General features: G+C 46.3%; 3 protein-coding genes across 3 annotated transcripts; 1 reads left to right on the forward strand and 2 right to left on the reverse strand.

The window, feature by feature from the left end:
- Window positions 1-8,670: 8,670 nt before the first annotated feature.
- Window positions 8,671-12,219, reverse strand: LOC128720757 (exostosin-3). The gene is made up of 2 exons (XM_053814452.1): window positions 9,439-12,219; window positions 8,671-8,775 (listed from the first exon to the last, which is right to left on the reverse strand). Exons 1-2 carry the CDS (start codon window positions 12,217-12,219, stop codon window positions 8,671-8,673), a joined length of 2,886 nt encoding a protein of 961 aa, XP_053670427.1.
- A 1,306-nt stretch (window positions 12,220-13,525) lies between these two features.
- Window positions 13,526-17,829, forward strand: LOC128720551 (uncharacterized). Its single transcript, XM_053814229.1, has 6 exons — window positions 13,526-13,665; window positions 13,727-13,902; window positions 13,967-14,955; window positions 15,178-16,464; window positions 17,086-17,477; window positions 17,568-17,829. The coding sequence occupies exons 1-6, from the start codon at window positions 13,526-13,528 to the stop codon at window positions 17,827-17,829; spliced, it is 3,246 nt and encodes a 1,081-aa protein (XP_053670204.1).
- Window positions 17,830-18,433: 604 nt separating this feature from the next.
- LOC128732143 (U6 snRNA-associated Sm-like protein LSm1) lies at window positions 18,434-19,016 on the reverse strand. Its single transcript, XM_053825312.1, has 3 exons — window positions 18,968-19,016; window positions 18,715-18,899; window positions 18,434-18,650 (listed from the first exon to the last, which is right to left on the reverse strand). The coding sequence occupies exons 1-3, from the start codon at window positions 19,014-19,016 to the stop codon at window positions 18,480-18,482; spliced, it is 405 nt and encodes a 134-aa protein (XP_053681287.1). The 3' UTR covers window positions 18,434-18,479.
- Window positions 19,017-19,971: the final 955 nt, after the last annotated feature.

A 19,971-nucleotide genomic window follows, 5' to 3' on the forward strand; every position in this document is an offset into this window, starting at 1 on the left:
CAGGCGCCTCCACCATGTGACCCATTAACGAAATCGATCACAAAAGTAGGATTTAATCCAAACTGAATCTTCTGTTCTTCTATTTTATTGTTGTTCTTTGTTTTTTGTTTCAATAAAAAAACATTCAAGTACTGTAAGCCGGAAATAGTAAATCAATTCGTATTTAAATTAACATTTCCGATATGAAACCGTTGAAAAAACGAATAAATCAAAAGTGGCTCAGCAGTCAAGTGATAGAAAAAAAAGCTCACCGACGACGAATGGTCTCCGTCCGAAGCACTTCAGTCGAATGCGTGACGTGCCATGTTCGTTTACAAACAGATCGCAATTAAACTGGGCTGTTTCTTTTTCTCTTTCCTTTTTTTGCCAGCCTGCGGTGCGACACTCCAGAATCATTCTCAAATAACTTTTGCTCACTTGCAAAACTCCATTGATCTCAGCTCACCCCCGTTACTCGCGCTCTACGTCACGGGCTGCTCTTCCGGCGACATTCACGTAACGGTGCACACATATACTAACGTTCGCCCGCGAACTTTCGTGTGCCCGCGAGGGAGAAAGTATGCGTGGGTTACTAAAACGGTAGTGTGGGAATGATGGCATTGACAACGCTGCTCTGGACTGATATCATACATACATTGACAGTGGTTTTATTAGTGAGCACCACAAGCAGCGGTACACGATGTGCACGAACGAAAAGCTTGCCCTGCCAGCACATCGCTCATCGCTTGCCGCACTGACAATTTGCTGCCCTTCCCGCGAACCCGAGCCCCGGCCGACAGCTGGACCAGATCCTTAGGCTGGCTAGTAAATGGAAAGTCAATTTTCATTATCGGCGCATGCTCCGATGAACTGTGAAAAATGTGAAAGAGTGCGAGAGAGCCCACTGTAAGTGTGCCCGTCCGCGTGTCGTTTATCGGTGCCACCGGAGCGCTGGTCGCGAAGAGAAGGGCGGATGAAATTGAGCGAAAATCTTCTCTCATCGAATTATGTCGGCGAATTTGTGTCGGCCACACTCGTGGCACTCAGTCGACATACGAATGGTGGCAAAAAAAACACGTGAGAAGTACGATTAATTTCGATGCTTCACTATGGGTGTGTAAACAGAAGAATGTTGAAACGGTTCTTTTTAAAATTGGTTGAATTGCATTTTGATTTTTCCATTTATTTTTTAACTTGAACTGGTCATATCGTTCTGCAAATAATTCACTTATGACTTTTAAGTACCTTACCTCGGCCGATTTTCTTCGCTCCACAGCGCATTACGGAGGATAAAGCTTTGAGATGGGCTCCATCGTATGCTAACTCTCGTACGCTTTGGAACGTCACTTCGATGGTTCATGCTCGGCAACATCGTACAGCAGCAAACGCTCAATACCAGCCTATGCAATCGACTTGCATTGTTTCGTTAGCTTGCAGACACCGATGTGGGTTAAAAATTCGTTGTAACGAACCGGGGCTGCTCGCGTACCTTTGTTCACTTATTTTCTTACGCTATCGTTCACTACACCAACATCACATCCAACATCGCTTTTTCTAATGAGCAATGCCATATGCAGTGGATAAACACAACACTAATGCCCTTCGCACTCGTCTCCATCCCCTGTGGTGCAACTGGTTTCCGGGGTTTTAGTGTATCCAGCGAAATTCACTAATTTCGTTCGATTCACAAGCATACTCGCGCACATGGACATTGCAGCAGTTCGTGACACTCCTGTAAACACATTTCGTCAGCCATCATGCATTCGCACTCACTTTTCCGATTAGTAGGCACTACCACCACCACCAGGAATGAACCAATGCACCACCAACACCATCGCAATGTCGCAGGCTAAACTTCACCAGCTGGCGCTTCTTTGTTTGAGACTTTTGCAACCGAAAGCCGATACCGTGCACTTTTTCTCCTTATCGATGATTTAACCGTCCAGCGTACCAGCATGATTCATTTTCCACAAGCTTTTCACCATCTTTTGTGCGAAGTGGTGTGCCTAGTTGCTGTGAATCGTGCTATGAAATATATTGGCGTTACTGGATGATGGACAATGGCAGGTCGATGATTTTTCTATATGATACCTAAAACAAAGGAAAGTTTTATTTTAACATCAACCACTGTGTAACAGTATCGATATACGTGCACGTATACACAGTTTCCAGAAATGCTTTACAGTCTGATCAAAAACTGCACGTTTGTTAGTGACGTCTGAAAGCATCATCCGGTTAAACAATGAACTAAACATATGGACAGATGCATTGTCGCAATGTTACGGATCGCATCTTAATGTCAGTTTCGCTTTCAAAAAGAACTTCTTTCATTCTTCGTCCTTACTAAAACTGTTTCAAGCGCACACCACCCTCATTCTCTATTGTTCATTTTCACACGCTACACTTCAGAGAACAGCTAACACAGTAAACTATAAAAAATGCACTCAATGAAGTCCCTCTTCACGCAAGGTTTCAACCTCTACTCAAACAGCACATCGATAAACGCACTATCCGTGCCCTGTCAACGGCTCCAACTGATAATTCCCACTGACTCATCCCGTCTACGATTCACCGTCTCACGCACATGCGATCAGCGCTCACGGCTCACTCGTTCACTGCTCATTCGCTCACTCGAGTGAAAAAGATTGAGACTCACGCTCACGATGAGCTGGTTCGGAAGTGAACGAATTTTCCAACTACATCACACTCGCACACAAGCACACTTCTTGCAGCCTCCGATCGCTTCAAACAGCATTGCATTTGTGTCGACTTTACCAAGACCTTAAGTTGCCAATTTTACACCACACACTGACACACACACACACTATCTACTCCATCATTGACTCCTTTTTCTTCCATCCATGCATCCTTTATCTGAGACGCTGATTGAAGAAGCTGTGACGTGGTGACGTTGGGCATTTGAATGAATATATTCAAATGGTTGCAGTTGTATGGCAAGATGTGCGATAGAGTCATGAGACGACACGCAAGCTCATGTGCTTCATCACGCCTTGGGAAAACGTATAAATGCGTGAAATGGAGCCGCCAGTCTTCGGCCAGCATCTCCCGGTGTCGAGATGACGTTTGTAGACGGGCGAATGAAGAAAGAGAGCGAGAAACTTCCACCCTGCCGCTGCTTGGCTGTGTATGTGCGAGGAACTGTTAACAGATCGGTGGTGAGTGGCCAGTGATAAGGATTCCGCGAACGCCCGAATGTTCGACCAAAGCTGCAAATGGAAAAAATGTGACAAAAAGAACACAGACGTTAGATACCTAGGCATTTACGAAAAAAAATGACGATGATAAGTATGAGTAACGTGAGGAAAAACTTGCTTCAATTTTTTTTTCCATCCCACCGAGGATGTTCGGGAGAACTTTTGACTGCGGGTTGCTCTTGTACGGGGCGAAGCAACATAAGTAATGATAAGTAGCATAGGAACACCAACACCAACGCGCTGATGTCGTTCGTACCAGTTGGACCATCGCTCAAAGGCCAAAGGAGGGCTTTCCTTTATCTTGCTTCCAACGTTGTTTTCGGTGGCACGGTGGGCTAGTGGCGTGACAAATGTAGGTCAAAATAGCTCGAATAAAATGAACCCACAGACTATACTTTTTGACTAATAAGTCGACTTGCAAGTGCTTTTTAAAAACGCTGCAACTCTAATGCTCCACAAAACGGAAACCTCCAACGGATGTTGAACGTGCATTCCTATCATAATGCAACATGTAACAGTCGGTTGCACTTTTTCGTGGATTCTCACAAACCGATGGCTTAAATAATGAACTCCCCCACGCCATTTTCCACTACACGTGCTCAAGCACGTTGCGTCACTCGCGCATCCGTGCGTACGTGCGTGTGGTGCCGTTTTAGTTTGCCTTAGGGGCTCACTTCACCGACGAAAACCCCGTCCAACGGGGAGCGGATTATGCTTGCAAACCCCCAGCCTGCAACACGGACGCACCGTAAAAATCGCAAACTAATTCCACCACCGGTACCCCACGCACACCATGTGGCTATTCTGGACAGGCACCGAACAAAAAAGTTCACAAAAAGCACCAAACCTGCCCGACCTGTGGCACCCCTGAGTCGGATTTTTATTGGCCATCATTTCAACACTCGCCCTCCCAACCTCAACTGCTAAGCCCCCCTTGGAGGAGGGGTAGCGTCATCGGAACCGGAGATATGAGCGCTCGATGACATGATATCGATCCCGGGAACCAAACAACCAAGCGCACGGTGGCACCAAATCTGATAACGTACGACGTGCGCTCGTCGCGTTCACCCCCTAGTTCGGATTGGTTTTCCCGGGGAAAACCGTCACCAAAGCCGTAAGGCCAGATGGTGGTAACCCCGGGCCAGGTCGCGCTCGCACTCGGTGCGATATGATTTAATTTTGTTGGATCTATACGCTCCCACGTGGGGGCAACAATATGGTCGGTCGGGTCCGTTGCACAGCTCGGTCGTCCACCGATGAGTCAATGCAATCATGGGTGGAAGAAAATGAGAGCAGTAAAAAAAAAAAGACGAACACCGTAAGCGTGCGAAGGATGTCAAAGCGATGGGAAATGGTGATAGGGGTTGATCCGTGCAGCTCACCTTGAGTCTAGTAACCTTCTTTCTTCCATCGCGTTCGTTTCTCGTTCTCCCTTCGTCACTTTTTTTGTGTGTCTCGATGGGCCACTTTCCACCCGCACGATGGCTACGTTACAGCGAACGGGTTGTCGACAGCCTCCCGATCCATTAACGTGTTACTCGCATGCGGATAAGATGCAGAGGGCAAACGAGAGCGGCGATTGTGGGAACGTATATATGCGAGAGTGAGAGAGGATGCCTAACGTGACACTAATTCCATCACTAAGTGAATTCTCCTTCGTCTACACACACACACATACGCATACACAAAAACACACAAAGCGTACAACACACACACGCACGTACGCACAAAAACGAATGGTAGACCACAGCTCCACAGCTTACGCCAGGATGAAGGACCCCAATGGCGTGCATCGATGGCGAGTCCTGGCGCTGCAGCGCTGCGAGTATCCTGCGCTAACGAAGCCACCGAAGACACGAGAGGCCGCGAGAGGGCTGGCACATCCGGTCCGCCTTCCACCCCCGCAAGGACTCCTTGGCAGGACGAAATCAGCGTAGCAGGGGGAAATTGCAACAATGGAAAGAAACCTTCCTCTCTCCGGGCCACTTCGCCAACGCACCACTTGCGGGTTGCTTGCTAACACACTCTACAAGGTCCCTTTTGCTCTCCTTCTCTCTCATTCACTCTCGTTTTGCTCTATTTTTCTCTCACTCTCTCTCTCTCTCTCTGTATCACAAACACACACACATGCATGCGGACGCGCGCAGAGTTTGTAGATAGGCGAATCAAATCAACGAAGAAAAAAAATAAGACACACACATACAGCACACAAGCAAATCGAGGGAACGGAGCTGCCATCCTTCGACCAGGACACCAACCAGGTCGGTGCGTCGAGGGCTTTAGATCCACGCTCGCATGCCTGGCGGTGCTAGAGCAGGCTTTTCCCAGCTCTCACCAGCGCTCCCTCACCGTCTCGGTACAGCATTCAAGTTTTCCAACGCAGCGCGCTTTCCTTCTGCGGACTTTCGTGGGCTAAACGTCGGCGCCGTCTCTCACTCGACCAAGCAGGCTGCGGGTACTGTTGCGTGACGTTTGATGGCCTACTGTGCGCCCGTACCCGTGCGGTAGGAGCAATCTGTTGGACTCTTTAGCCTCCGCACAGGTCCAACACACTGGGGTGCACTTTTTGCGCTGCCCCTTCGCAAGGAAACCCCCATTTTGGCAGTGGTCCTCCTTTTCTACTCTTTTGGGACGCAATGTTTGGTTCTTATCTCTTGTCCGCGCCTGCAGAATCGTCCTGCAGGATACGTCCTTAGAGGGTGGCGACGAGGGATGTGTGTGCTAGGTTGAGGTAACGTTGTGTGCGCGTGTGTGTTTGTAAAATTGCTCCAAATTCCATAGCAGGCCAGGAAACAACACGGCACGGTACGCTGGGGTAACTGCTTCGCCCTTTTTTTTCACCTCACCTTAATATCGTTTTCTCCTGCTCGCGCTTCTGCTGTTATCTATTGCACTCGCTTTTCCTCTCTCTTTTGCACATTCGCTTCTCGAATAATGCTCTAAGCACACAGCCACACACACACACATACGCTCGCACACACTGTCACACTCCCGTGTACCCTTTTTCCAGCGCTTAGCTTCGCACGAAACGCCCGCCCCCCCTTTTTTCACGGCAAAAAGATTTTATCACGAAGCATCACGCCAACAGGGAGCAAACGGGGAAAACAGCAATGGCTTCCACCTGCTGGTTCGCACCACTGCTCGGCAGCACGGTCACGGAGTCACGGCAGAAAGCTCCGCCACAAACCGAAACGGTTAGGAAAAAGAAGGATGTTCCTGCGGAAAACACGCACGAACACCGTACCACGCGTACCAGTGACGGAATCGACCGGGAACGAAGGAACCCCGAAAACGGAAGGAAAAGCAGAACCAACAAGGAACAAGGAACACTGAAACTGGCAAACGCGAGACCAAAAACGCTTTTCTTCCCGTCCCGTTACGGCTGTGACGAGTGAGTGGAAAATCGCTGTGCCGTGGCAGCACCGAGAGCCCAGCGCTGAGGGTAAGCGATTTTTCCTTCCTCGCCCAAATCGCCCAAAAATTCCTTCCCACGATGCTCTCTCGCGCAAGAGACTCTCTGGCAGCCGCTGCTGGGGATCCGGAGCGGGATCCTGGTGGGGTGCAAGCGAGACGGCAATGTCCTCGCCTGGCCAGAAGTGGGAACGAGCGAGCGAATTTTCGAGCGGCCCTCGCGAGAGCAAACGTTCAGTTTATCATCTCCAACGAACTTTTCGCGGCCACCCCGGGTTTTCCCCTGCATCTGTGCTCCTGCACGGCAGCTCGCCATCTCTTGCTCTCTCTTGCTCTCGTTGACGCTTTCTCCGTAACCTGTACCTTTCGTTCGTTTCCACGGATTGCTATGCGGGATGCTCAACTCTCGTGCTTCCCCAACCTGGCTTACTGTCAACCTGGTGAAAGTTTGCATATTCGACCGTATCGATTTTCAATCAGTTATCTCTCCCACTCCCGTGTTCTCTCTCTCTCTCTCTCTCTCTCTCTCTAGCTCTCTTTTTGAGCTCCTTTTTTGTGCGGTACACGTTCAGCCCACACGATTTTCTACGCCAAAACATGCGAGAGAGTGAACTGGCCAACGCGATCGTGTCCGTTGCGCGTTGAAAGGGATGCAGCCAGAGTTTTCCGTTTCTTCGAAATCAAAACGTGTCACCACTGTGGTATGTCTTGTACGCAATGTTGCATGCAACCAACAGGAACCTCCATTTTTTTAATCGTGGAAAATCTTTTTCCCCCTTTTTTTTGGAGCGAAATTTTCTCGCAAGTGGATTGCACACGAGCTGTGCGCTAGCAATCAAGGCAACTCAGAATAGACATAACAATCCGTAAACCTGTATCGCTCGAGTCATCATCAAACAACAAACATAATCAAACATGTTACGGTGTACAATTTATTCAGTTTATTATAAGTCTTTTCTCATTACAGAACATGCTCGTAATTAATGAGTAGAGAAATAAAATCATCTCCTTTTAAAAAGCTGCCCGCTTCCCTAATTCTAATCAGTTAAACATCCTTGAACGTCAAAAGGAATCTGAGCTGTGCAAACAGATGGGTTCTGCCAGGAACGCTTAGCCAACGGTAAATTAATTCGTGTAATTCTAACGCAAGCGACCATGTGCACGAAACGAATCACTCTTAACTTACGACTAGCTAATGTACGGTATCGAATTTTTGACCAACAAAATATGAGTACGCGAACATTTTCCCTCTATCGTCGTCTATCGAACGTCGTATCGTAGGTGACGTGCAATATCGAATGCTTCATTTAACTATTTTTTTCACTATTTCAACTGCTTCCACACAACTTACTTTGTATCAAATATCTTATCCCATACTGGATTGCTTTTCAACCATCTTCCGTTACTCCGATAAAACAGATTGCAAATACAACCAGGTGATAACAAATATCGTTTAATGCTTTCGATCGTCTAACCTATTTAAGGTGGCGTTTTTCACGATTTACGCTAAAGTGTATGACTTAGAATCTATCCGAATGGTTTTCATCGTTGGTGGAATTGATAGGAGTTGATCGCTGATTAAGGATCATTGAATATCTCTCTTTTCTTTTTTCAGTACCAATAAATGGGTACCACGATTGTATCAAACGCCCATCGAACAGTCACGTCTTGTGGTAAAGCTCTAAGTTCTGTTTTTTTTTGAGCTCAACTGAATATTGGTACTTTGTTATCTAGCGAACTGTCTCAAATGTGACTTGCTCAAGCGACGGTACATCTATACATGGCATCATTTGCAGTCAAGTAGTATAAACATAATAGGGTGTATGGCATAGTTGGGTAAAAAATTTCAGCAACACGTTTTCGTTCTCATCGAACAAAGTGATCCCGCGGCATAAAACGATAAGTTAAGCAGCTCCTGTGCTAGAGTATGAAGAAGCATTTGCAGTCGTTGGCGATATCTTTGTTTTGTTTGTCACATCATCTCTTCATGTTCAGTTGCAAGTTTAACAACGGACGATGGGCGGAGTGATACAGTTGAATGATTCCTCACGCGGCTTTTCCCGACTTAGATGAATTTAAAGCATTTCTGTTTATCGTGTGGTATCCGTGTTTTAAACAAAATAGAATCCGCTCGGTACTGGGTGTTAAGCAATGGTGTGTAGCCAAAAACCTGTAACGAGAAATGTTCAAAAATACATGTACTATCAAATTTTCAAACAGCATCCTTTTTACGTGTTTAACTCGAATCAAGTGTGCACTGGGGAATAGACAACCACAAAACAATACGACCACCAATGGCCATAAACATAAAATACATCTGAATATGGAACCTTCATGTGCTAGCAAATTGAACGTGAATTCTAAAGATTCAAAAAAGAAATCGCGAAAGAAAACTAAGAATGGCAAGCGACGTTTCCAGAACGAAGGGGAAGATTTGATATTTGTTGGTGTCTTCGATCGTAATTCTGTGCAGTTGTACCCGAAGATGGACATATCTATCAGAAACCCCGCATCAAACGGGAGTTTACCGGAAAACATCCCAACCGACACAGATCAACAGGAAATGGAAGGAAAAAACGCTGAGCAACAATCGCTACAGCCACAGGAAACAACAACACCTTCGACACAAGAAACTATCAAAGAACGCAACATCAACCAGGAGAAACCTATTTCATTGCTAATGAACGATTGCCAACCGTCAACATCACGAGGTCTGCAAAGTTCCGAAAAAGTCTATTATGATTTCTACTCGTAAACGCTTCTTTATTATGGCGTTCTGCGGTAGCCTCCAATAAACCCTGAAATTAATCTCGTACACCTTTGAATTTCTTACCTTTGAAAAGAAATTGATGCACTTGTGGCGCTCCTGAAAGTGCGTATCGTCCTCGCTCAGAGAAACTGAACAAACGGGACAGCGGAACGTCCAACGGGATGTCACCTTGACGGGTGGTTTCCGTGTCACGTGCGATACCAGGAAATTCATCGCAATATCCTCACAATTCATGTACTCGTCCACCTTGTCCCGTATCGCCTGTGGCAGCGTGTACGTGTACAGATACGTGTAGTACTTGTGGATGAAGGCAGCCCCAGTTAGCACCATGCTCAGCTCGCAGCTGTAGTTCGAGTTGTAGTTCCACGAGTCGAGCGTGTTAACATCCCACGCGTGAAACCGGCCGGGAAAACCGACCACACGGTCCCGGTGCTCTCGCCAAACGCGGAATCCGAACAGGATCTCGTCATGTCGCAGATGCGCATCGTCGTCCACCGACAGGACCGCCTCCGTTTCGATCGCATCGAACGGAAGGAACCGATTGTTGAGCGAGTTTCGCGGTGCCCGTACGACGTGCACTGATACACCGATGTCAGGCCAGCGCAGATCCTCAAGCGGAGGTTTGGGTGAGTTCCACACGACGATTACTTTGTGCAGATAGGGCAAACCGTACAACCGACTCAAGGAATCCATCAGCACCTGTTCGCGCTCATACGTCAGCATCACGATCGTGAACTGTTCTCGTGGGTAGTTACCGCCTAGGGATTCACCGAACTCCTTGCCCGTTCCACCGGCTCCCTTCCCAATCGGTCTGAAGCCCATATGCGAGCCAACGAATTTTGCATCCGATGGCAGCACGGGGTCGAACGGCAGCTGCGGGTAAAGCGCGAATGGGTCGGCCCAGTCGTTCCATATCTCGCGGGACTGTACCAACGTTGCGGTGTAGTTCCGCCTGTACGCCGGACTCGGATACGGTGGTTCAATGGGACCAAGCGATTCTTCCGGTTCCGTATCGATCACCGGATCGGATTTGAGTGGAACGAAGGAGGAATTAAACACACTGTGTGCCACCACCGAGGGAACCGGTTTTGGCGGAATGCCCAGACGGCTCCGCAGACTAGCCACGATTGTATCAACGGTGGACTGCACTGAGCTGAGATACCGCTCCCACACCAGGCGGCCCTGACGTCGCATCGTCAGTAGGTCAGCGTCGGGAATGGCGCGCAACAGAAAATGCAGCTCGGTGATTCGGGCTTTAGGTAGTGATATAGCCACACGCCTCCAGTCGATCGTCTCGGCGTACGGGAGCTGGACCTGATCGCCCCCGAGAATGAGCGGAATTGCACCGGCACGCAATGCCTCGTACAAACGCGCTTGTAACAGAGTTGAGCTGACACTTCCACTGCCTGGGGCGAGCAAAAGCGCAAAGGTTGATTCCTTCAGAACGGATTTCCGTGAATTATCCGTTCCACAAAGCGACCAGTCGCGCAGGTTCGACGGACTACGCTGTTCTGTGGCCGGTATGCACTCGAACTGCAGCATGAAGTGGTCCTGCGTCCGGCCGGTTGACATTTCCTTCAAATGTTCGATGATAAAGTCGTCCACCATGTCGCTTTCGGTGTCATCCGTTCCGTGCGGACCGGCAACCGTGGTGACCGATCCGTTCTGCCCGTGCAGCTCGCCCTGAAAGCTAAGCAAATATTTCCTCCGAGCTGGCAGCATAGGGGCGCACTCCTGCCACACGTCACCACCAGGCGGTCCGAGGATGGGCGGCGCAATCAGATCGAAACCTAGTCGGAATTGGGTTTCCTCGAAGCTCGATTGCACCAGCATGGCCCGCCCGGTATCCATGCTTTGGCCATGCAACATATTGCCGGCTCCAGGTCCAATTTCGCGGCGAGCGAAATTTAGCAACACATGGTTGCGTCCATCGCCACCCCAGTACGGTAACATTCGGAGCCGCGTGGCATTGAGACTGGACAATGGGATCGAACTTGGAACACCCGGCTGTATTCTTTCTGCCCCGCCCTGTGGCGTGTTATAGCGATTGTTTTTCAGAACTTCATGCTCCGGAAGCGCTTCTCCAACGAGCACAAGAAAAACACATGCCTTTTTTGGGTCCGTCGTTAAATGGGCGTTGTAGCCGAGTGTCTGCTTAATAGTTGTTTTCAGGAACCCGTCGATATCGTATCCCTCGCTCACCACCGACGTCGTGTCCGGATCATACAGGAATACCGGAAATCCGGACGTGAGGCTGCAACGCGAATGATCGAAGCATGCGCTCATCTTGCACGCCCGGCTTTGATCTGCGCCGATTGACCTGGCCTTGGGGGGAAGCGAGTCGGAGAAAAGTGCCCGCGGTAGTGCTAATTCTGGTGTATTACGAAGCACCGCTTCACGTTGTGCGACCTGGGCTTGTTCCACGGAAATTTTCAACCGATCCAGCTCGGTCTGCTGACGTGCGAGTTCCTGCTTCAACTCGTCAATCTTCTGATTGTAAAGCCCAATATCCGACTGCATCTTCTGACGACGGGACTCGAGATCGCGCAGCTCAAGCGATACGGTGCCTTTCATGCGGAGCATTTCATCAATGCGTAGCTTTAAATCGGCAGCTTTTAGAGGGCTGACGTCCTCGAACGTGAACAGCTGTGATCGCGTCCGGTGAATATCATTGCGCTGCACATTTAGTTCCTCGTGTACGAGCACACTGTACAAGGTGAAGGTTAGTACCAGAAGGCAGACCACCACGACCAGGACGATCCGGTAGAGTTTCATGTGTTTTAGCCAGTGACAAACGGCACCGTATCCGGTACCGCTACTACCAAGTCCGTCATAGCTGGCCATTTCGATGCAGCTTTTGTGTTGTGGTGTGATTTTATCGCATTTTCGCCTTGCAAACTAGTGAGATAAAAGTCAAACCCCTGAAAACGAAACTATTACCGCCACACTGCTGCTCGCACGCACTCGATCGATGGGAAGAATGATATGTACGGATTGTGATTGCATCTAGCACTCTCGATCGATTATATCGCTTTCGTCGGTAACTTTTATTTTATTAAATCAACATACTATAAAATTTTCTCGGAATGATTCGTACACTCAAAAAACTGACGAATAATTTTTGTTTTACTTTCCTGACAACTCGGGTAATGTTTATAAATAACCAGCACCATCTAGACAACTGTCAACCGAAAGGACCTCTGGTCTCGCAATATGCTGACGTTTATTCAAAAGAATATGGGGTTTGAATATGATTTTAAACAGCGAAATTCTCAAGAAGCTGTAAAAGAAGTGGCTCAACTATTTTAGTATTTTATGAACATTTAAAATCCCTTTACTTATCAACAATACTTCGTAAAAGATAGCAACTTGTACTGAGCATAATTCCTTTAACTATAAAAAGGTTTCAGTAGATCGACAATCAATTTCAAAGCTGGGGAAACCGTCCAAAAGGAATCGTAAGTGAAAAAACTAATTGAAGTGAGGGCAGTTCTTATTTACAAAAATGCTGCTAATTTGCTGCATCGAAGATCATCTGTGATGTTCTTGATCTTCTCACTAATCAAAGAACATGGAAAAACGAATTGTAGAACTCTGATAAGATGCCACACATAATTGTTTGTACAAATTGATAGTGTACCGAATCATAATTCAAATAATTGTTTTTATTTGTATAAATCGACTGTTTTTTTATATTTACAGAAATTTCAAATTACTTGTCTTCCAGGGTACCGTTTTTTTACAATCATTTGGTACGATGCATTTGAGGCTCTTTTTAATGACCCAAAAAGGCCTTTTCACAGTTGATGTTAATTCAAAATCAAATTTTTGACAGCATCAGCTTCAAAATAAACCGCACTTTTTCGTCGTTTGCGTTTGAAACCCTGCCCAATTTTCAGCCGTTTTCGATAATTCTTGTTTCATGTTTATATTTCGCAAACATAAGCTGCAAAACTCCAGCTGAAAATGTTTGGCGTTCGTGTAAATTCCAGTCGTACTAGCGAAGCCTATAAGCCTCAGTGACGAGTGAAGCTCAAATCCCTCAAACCATAGTGAAAGAGGCAGTAGGCTAGGAATAGGGGGAAGAAATAACGCAAGTGAACGATTTCATTAGAATCTACAAAGGTTCTGTATTATATGCATTCCTACCATGACCGATGCGGAGGAATCGGTAAAGGTACGGCTTGATCAGGATATTGCAAATAGATTACAAAATGAACATCCGGAACAGTTCAATACGTTGGTACGGATGCACCTGTCGTTCGAGTTGGACCTCAACACGGATACTGAGTAAGTAGGGCATCATTTAAATGCAGGGCGTCATGTAAGTGTTGTACTATCTTCAATTTAGAAACGAACCAGCCGGTTTAGATAAACAAAAAGTAAAGAAATGGAAAGGGTTTCACAAAAAAGCGAAGGGCTGCACGTCGGCCAAAGTGACATCCCCAGAAACGGCCAAAGCGGCGTTAACAAAAGCAAACATCGAGGACCTAAAAAAATTGATCGCTTTTTTGGAACAGGAAGAAAGTGAGTATCATAAGCTCTACCTTTTGTTGATTGGTGACACTAATACTGGTGCTTTAAATTGTAGACATCTCTCAGGAGGGAATATTTCGCAAAACCGGGTCTCTTTCGCGCCAAAATGAGCTCAAAAATCTGATCCTGCAAGGCAACGTTCTACCGCTGGATGAGGCCGGATATACAGCGCATGATTGTGCTAGTGTGCTTAAAAGTTTCTTGGCCGATCTCCCGGAACCACTCCTGACTGAACTGTACTACCCCGCATATTGCCAGGTGGCGGACCTCTTCCAACCCAAAGATAACGCCCAAGCATCTCGTGGCGAGGATCGATTATTAAACGTTTTGCAGCTATTGTTTCTACTTTTACCGGAGGAAAACAACACGTTGCTTCGGTACATCATCGATCTGCTGCATCGCACAATCCAACATGAAGCGACGAATAAGATGTCGGCGGTAAATCTGGCCACGCTGTTTACGCCCCATCTCATTTGCCCTCGAAAGCAATCACCGGAGGCACTGCACACGACCGCCCAGCATATGTCCGGTATTGTTGGTTTTATGATCAAAATCGGCCTACGGCTGTTTCACATTCCGCCGAAGCTCGTCACTGACATACGGGCGTACTTTGTGGAGCAAAAGCGCCGCAAAACTATGTCACCTGAGCACATCCTGAACGAGTCGACTACATCGGACTCGGTGGCGAACACGGTGTACACGTTCGTTGATCGAGAGAAAACCGCCGAAGCGCATATCATGAACTCCACGGACACGGCCCTGGCGCAGCTGTACGCTCACATTCAAAGTTTGCCAGAATCTTCCAAGAAGAAAAAGCTGGTGAGCAAGTTCAACCGCCAAAATGGCTACGGGACCCCGCTGCAAGTTTTAATGCTGCGCGAGAAAAACGGCACAAATTCGGGCGGAGTAGGAAGCGGTGGTGGAATGAAATATCCACGATCGATAAGCGATTCGATCAAGCGACACATTTTCCACAAATCGATCATGTCCCGGACGCCGAAACGAGTGGCAGACGGTGGCAACCATACACCAACGGCGTGTCAGGTAGGAAACGAACGTCTTCGTGGGAAGTTCAGTCGTAGAAAAAATTACTTATCCTCCATCCGTCTATTTCCTAACCGCATTGTTTTGTTGGCTGTAAATCTGTGTGTCTTCCCTGTGCAAAATTCACCCATCCACCGTTTTCGTATACACTCTCTCACATTACTGCATCCCCATTAATCTTGCTAACCGAACGTTACACTGACTCTAACCGATTCCTAACAGACGCCTAACGGGACGAGCTATGGTAGCGGTCCAAGACAACGCGTTCTCTTTCAGAGTCCCATCTCGTCGTCCGATTCGCCGTCTAGCACCGGTTCACCGGCGCTTCTGAAGCGTTGCTCTTCCGTTTCGTCGTCTGCGTCTTCGTTATCCTCACTGTCGTCCCATTCGTCGGGTGGAGTCCCGCTCGCTGGTATCTTATCGCGCACAAACAGCACTGAAAGTAGCAGCAGTGCGTGCAGTGCCAGCGAACAGGGAAACACTTCCCAACGGCTAGAGGTTGCGAAAAAGGAACCATTAAAACGCAGATCATCTGGTGATCCAGCCGGAGATCTAACCCCAACGCCTGTCGGACAACATTGTCCCACAGCAGTGGACATGGATTCCGTTTCGGATCGAAAACGAAGCAGGCTGGATGAACGCCCCGATATGGAGCAGTCAAATCGAACAAAACCTGCGCTAGTAGTGCGCTTTGGCTCCAATGTGGTTGCGGAAGACGACGAGCCACCGCCACCAGTGGATGATGAGGACTTTGTCGAGCAGGATGATGATGATATCGGTGATAGTGAGAGCGAGAACGACGACGAGGAGCTTTCAAATGATGGCATGTTGCTTGTCGCAGGTGCTAGAGATGACGTGGATGATGAGGAAGACGAAAGGATACTCAGCGATAGTGAGGAGGACCGGTACGGTACATCACTTGGGGATGCCCGCTCTCGTTATCGATCGGAACCGAATCTCAGTGCCATCGGATACCAGCAGCATGGCCAATTGAGGAAACATATGCACCATCTCACAGAGCATGCTATTCCTCGTTTGAGGGAAGTATTGACCAAAAGCGATACTGCTACCGAGAAGCGCTCCCAAACCACTATATCCGGGGGAAACGGAAACTCGACGAAGCAAAGGATGAATATAAACTTTTTTAAGAGCAAGCTCATCAAGGGTGTGTCGATGGGTAACTTGCGCTTTCCATTTGGTAACGACAGCAGCAAAACGAGCAAAAGAAATAGCCGTTCCGGTGAGGCGTTAAATCGTCTAGGTGCTAAAAAGACTAATGGGGATCCTTCACGTAGCGCCTTTACCGATTACGGACTGCCTTCGTTGCGATCATCCATTTCGTCGTCGCTCGAAAACGTGTTAAGCGAACCGCCCGTAACAACTGCAATTGGCCAGTGCTGGACATCCAGCTATCAGACAAGCACGCCTGGACCATCGGCTCTTATCAATGGCCGCAATTCAATGTCTCCCATTACGAAAAGCACTCAAAGGATGCCCAAATCAATGCAGGTAAGCTTTATGTTGTCCAATTTTCCCAAGCCCTCAGTAGAACCGATGCAGTTGCCGTTCACCGCTTGAGTCATATGATCATTAAGCATTGTCCGAAGTCCAATGTTATAATTTCCTCTCTTTTCTGCTTCTAATACGTCGTTGCTTACCGTTTGTCGCTTATTACTTGCATGAAATGAGCTTATTATAGTGGTGGAGGGTTATTGATCGTTAAGGATATCCAATTTCTTTCTTTTAAATGTCCTAATTTGCTTTCATTTAGTCATCATCGAAATTCTATTTAACATCGAATAAAATTTAAGTTTAACATCAAATAAAATTTAAATTCGATTGTATAACGAAAAAAAAGAGCTAACAATCAAACCTTTTAAAAAAAGTGATGTGCTATTTTTAAAAAGGTTAACGGGTTGCTTAAAATGTGTTATCTAATGAGGACATTTGTTAATTAGAATTTCGTTATTACATCTAAATATTTATGTTTGAAATTTTGTCTAAAAATGATCTCATCTAAAATCAGCATTATTCTGAAACGCACCACATTGCGTTCGGTAAAATAATTATCAAACATAAATTAGAATAGTTTGCAGTGAAGGTGGGTGTACTCATGTTTTGTTATTACAGGAATCGATAATGACTCCTCGCTCGCGCAAACCCGTTATGTTACTTGCCGCCATGAACGCGAACGACCAACAGCAACTGTCGACAACGTGCGCAAGTTTTTCCAGCCTGAAGGAAGAAGACGAAGAGGCGGAACTCGAACCAATGGTGGGAGTCGCGGCCGCTAGCGGCTGTACGCCATCAACGTCGCAGTTTGGACGGAATTTGACCCAGCTAATCAATGACACTGGACTGCCACCAATCAGCAATGAAGTAGGTCTGCCACCCGTTCCAAGCCATGCTGCAGGTAACATTAACGCCAGTTCCATGGCGCTGGGTGAAGGTGGTGGTTGCGGTGATGGCTCCGGTGTCACCGGAGGAGAGCATGAATGCAGCACATTGGCCAGTCCCTTTCGGTAAGGGTTTATGCTTACTGACAACACTAAAAATCATTTAACTAATTCACTATTTGTCTCTTACTCTGTCAATCATTTTCATGCTCACAGGGATTACCTGCTCAGTCGTGGTGTGAAGCCGGAAAGCCCTGCGGATTTATCTTTCGCAAGCCAGTCGGATGATTTTGAATCGTCGACTGAAATATTAGATCGGTTCAGCGAATCGAAGATGAGCGAGAGTTTGCTGTACTGTATGGACGGCAACGAACCGAAAGACAAAGAAACTGCCAAGGATAGCCTGCGAAAGGCCAAGGGAACCAAAGTTGAACACTTTCCCAGTGGAGACTCAGAGCTAGACGAGACGGCACTGTAAGAGGGAATTTGATTTCCTCGACATCTAGATTCGCTTTCACTGATGCCGTACAATGGCAACGAACGGCTACTCTACCAACATTTACAGTCAATCAAAATTTATTCATTTTTCTCGTACGTTGTACATGTGCCGAATGCTGATCTTTTTAGATGAAGGGAATGCATTAAATAAGGACAACAGCAGAGCAAATAGTGAGGCTCTATGCTTACTAATTGTATTACACACCTGTTGATGGTAGCAGGCACATAGATAAGGATATATACTATATTTGATGAATAAGGACACGTATGCAAAGTGCATATTTTACTTTGGACATGATACTCAAATAGGTTTCCAGCAACTATAACAGCAGAAACTTCAACGAAGACTAGCCGACGCGGTATATGTTGTCAGGCAAAAAAAAAGTCTAACTATAAAAGGACTTTTAATCATAGCATCAATTGAAGCAACTAAAGGTAGAATCCCTTGGGCGGAAATAAAACAGACTATCTACGTTAAATGTAAAGTGTTACCGTTTCAATATTCACCTTCAATAAAACAACGTACTCGCGAAGTCAATTTAAGATGATATTTAAAAATTAAAAAAGTAAGTCCACATGTAGTATAGTATATCATCATTTCGGCAGTCAATTTTGACAAAAAAGACATCACTAAAACTCATCCTGAGCCATCTCGGAATTCATGTTGAGCCCCCGCTCCTTCAGTGCCTTTGCGACCAGCCGATGCTTTTCCTGTCTAGCCTCCTGCTCACGTCGCTGCGCATCTAGGATGTCGTCGACGGAGACTTCCCTCAGAGGAAGACTGCTTTCCTTTTCACGGTCCTGAAACGAGCACAATACTTAACTACATAAGCCATCTCTACCAGTACGTTACTTGCATGCTTACAATTTCCCCCAATAGCACCACGTTTTCGCCGCGGATAATTACTACACCTCGCTGAATGTCGCCATACTCGTTCCCAACGTGTATCCGCTCGATGGTGCGGTGAAGCACCAGGTTGGCGAACTGATCCACACTTCGCAGATAACCGATCAGCGTCCTACCGTCGTGTAGAAGTACCATAAGTTTTTCTGTAGCCAAAATACATCAATCAGAATACGATGATAGTGAACAACATAGGCATAGCCGGTTTACTTACTATCTACCTCATACAGCATGTGCGCGGTGCCAAACAAAGGGTTATCCATCGTAGGACACTTCGGCAATCGTCACCGACGCCACTTATGTGCAGAATATGGTTTTTAAATATTTAAAATGAGTGATTTATTATACAAATAACAAGAGAAACGTTGTTTAATAGCCGGAAGATTGATGTAAACAAACTTATCTTCATCGTTGGTGGATAGCAGGTTAGCTCGTTTAAGAACATTATTGGGTTATGACGTTTGAGCTTTTAAGTTTCCTCCATTCGAAATATTTTTTACATATTATCATTGGAAACGAATTAGAACCATTTAAAAACTAGTGCTCTTTTTATAAGCCGATGTTATAAGCAATTATTATAATCATTATTATTGCTTTATTTGCATCGTACTCAAACAATTAAACATGCGTATACTTATTAAACTTTTTAATACAGATGGCATTTACTAGATTTTCAATTTAAAACGGAGTCAAAAATTGGTCTATCCTATATTCAACAAGGGATGGTGCAGTAATTAAGGATATACAATGGTGTTACGGATCCCTGAAAGGATGATGGAACAACAGCTTATCGGGACAACCGGGATTATCGGCACCACTGAGTATTTTTAAGACGTCCACGTGGTCAAAGGAAGCATGAAAGACCAAAAACTGGGAAGTATTTATAGCAATGATGCGTTGGTCAAACAGCCGAAATTAGTGATACACAAATATCGCAACTAAAAATATATACGTTTACCGGCATTAATTTAATGAGTTGACCATTTCTAAAAATGACCGTATTTTCATTCAGTACTTGCTAAGCAAAACAAACAAGAAAATTTGCGTTTTTGTTCGATTCTGTTACATGATGTCAGATACAGACTTCAAAAAGATTACTTTATTTTAATACTAACTTATATTAACACAATACTGTTATCATAATTCAATTTCAAACCTTTAGTTTAACTGCCAGAAAATTTACGCGCTCCCATCTTCTTCTCAACGCACGCGTAAAAT

Source organism: Anopheles nili, chromosome 2 (assembly GCF_943737925.1).
Source record: "Anopheles nili chromosome 2, idAnoNiliSN_F5_01, whole genome shotgun sequence".
Classification (NCBI taxonomy): Eukaryota; Metazoa; Arthropoda; class Insecta; order Diptera; family Culicidae; genus Anopheles; species Anopheles nili.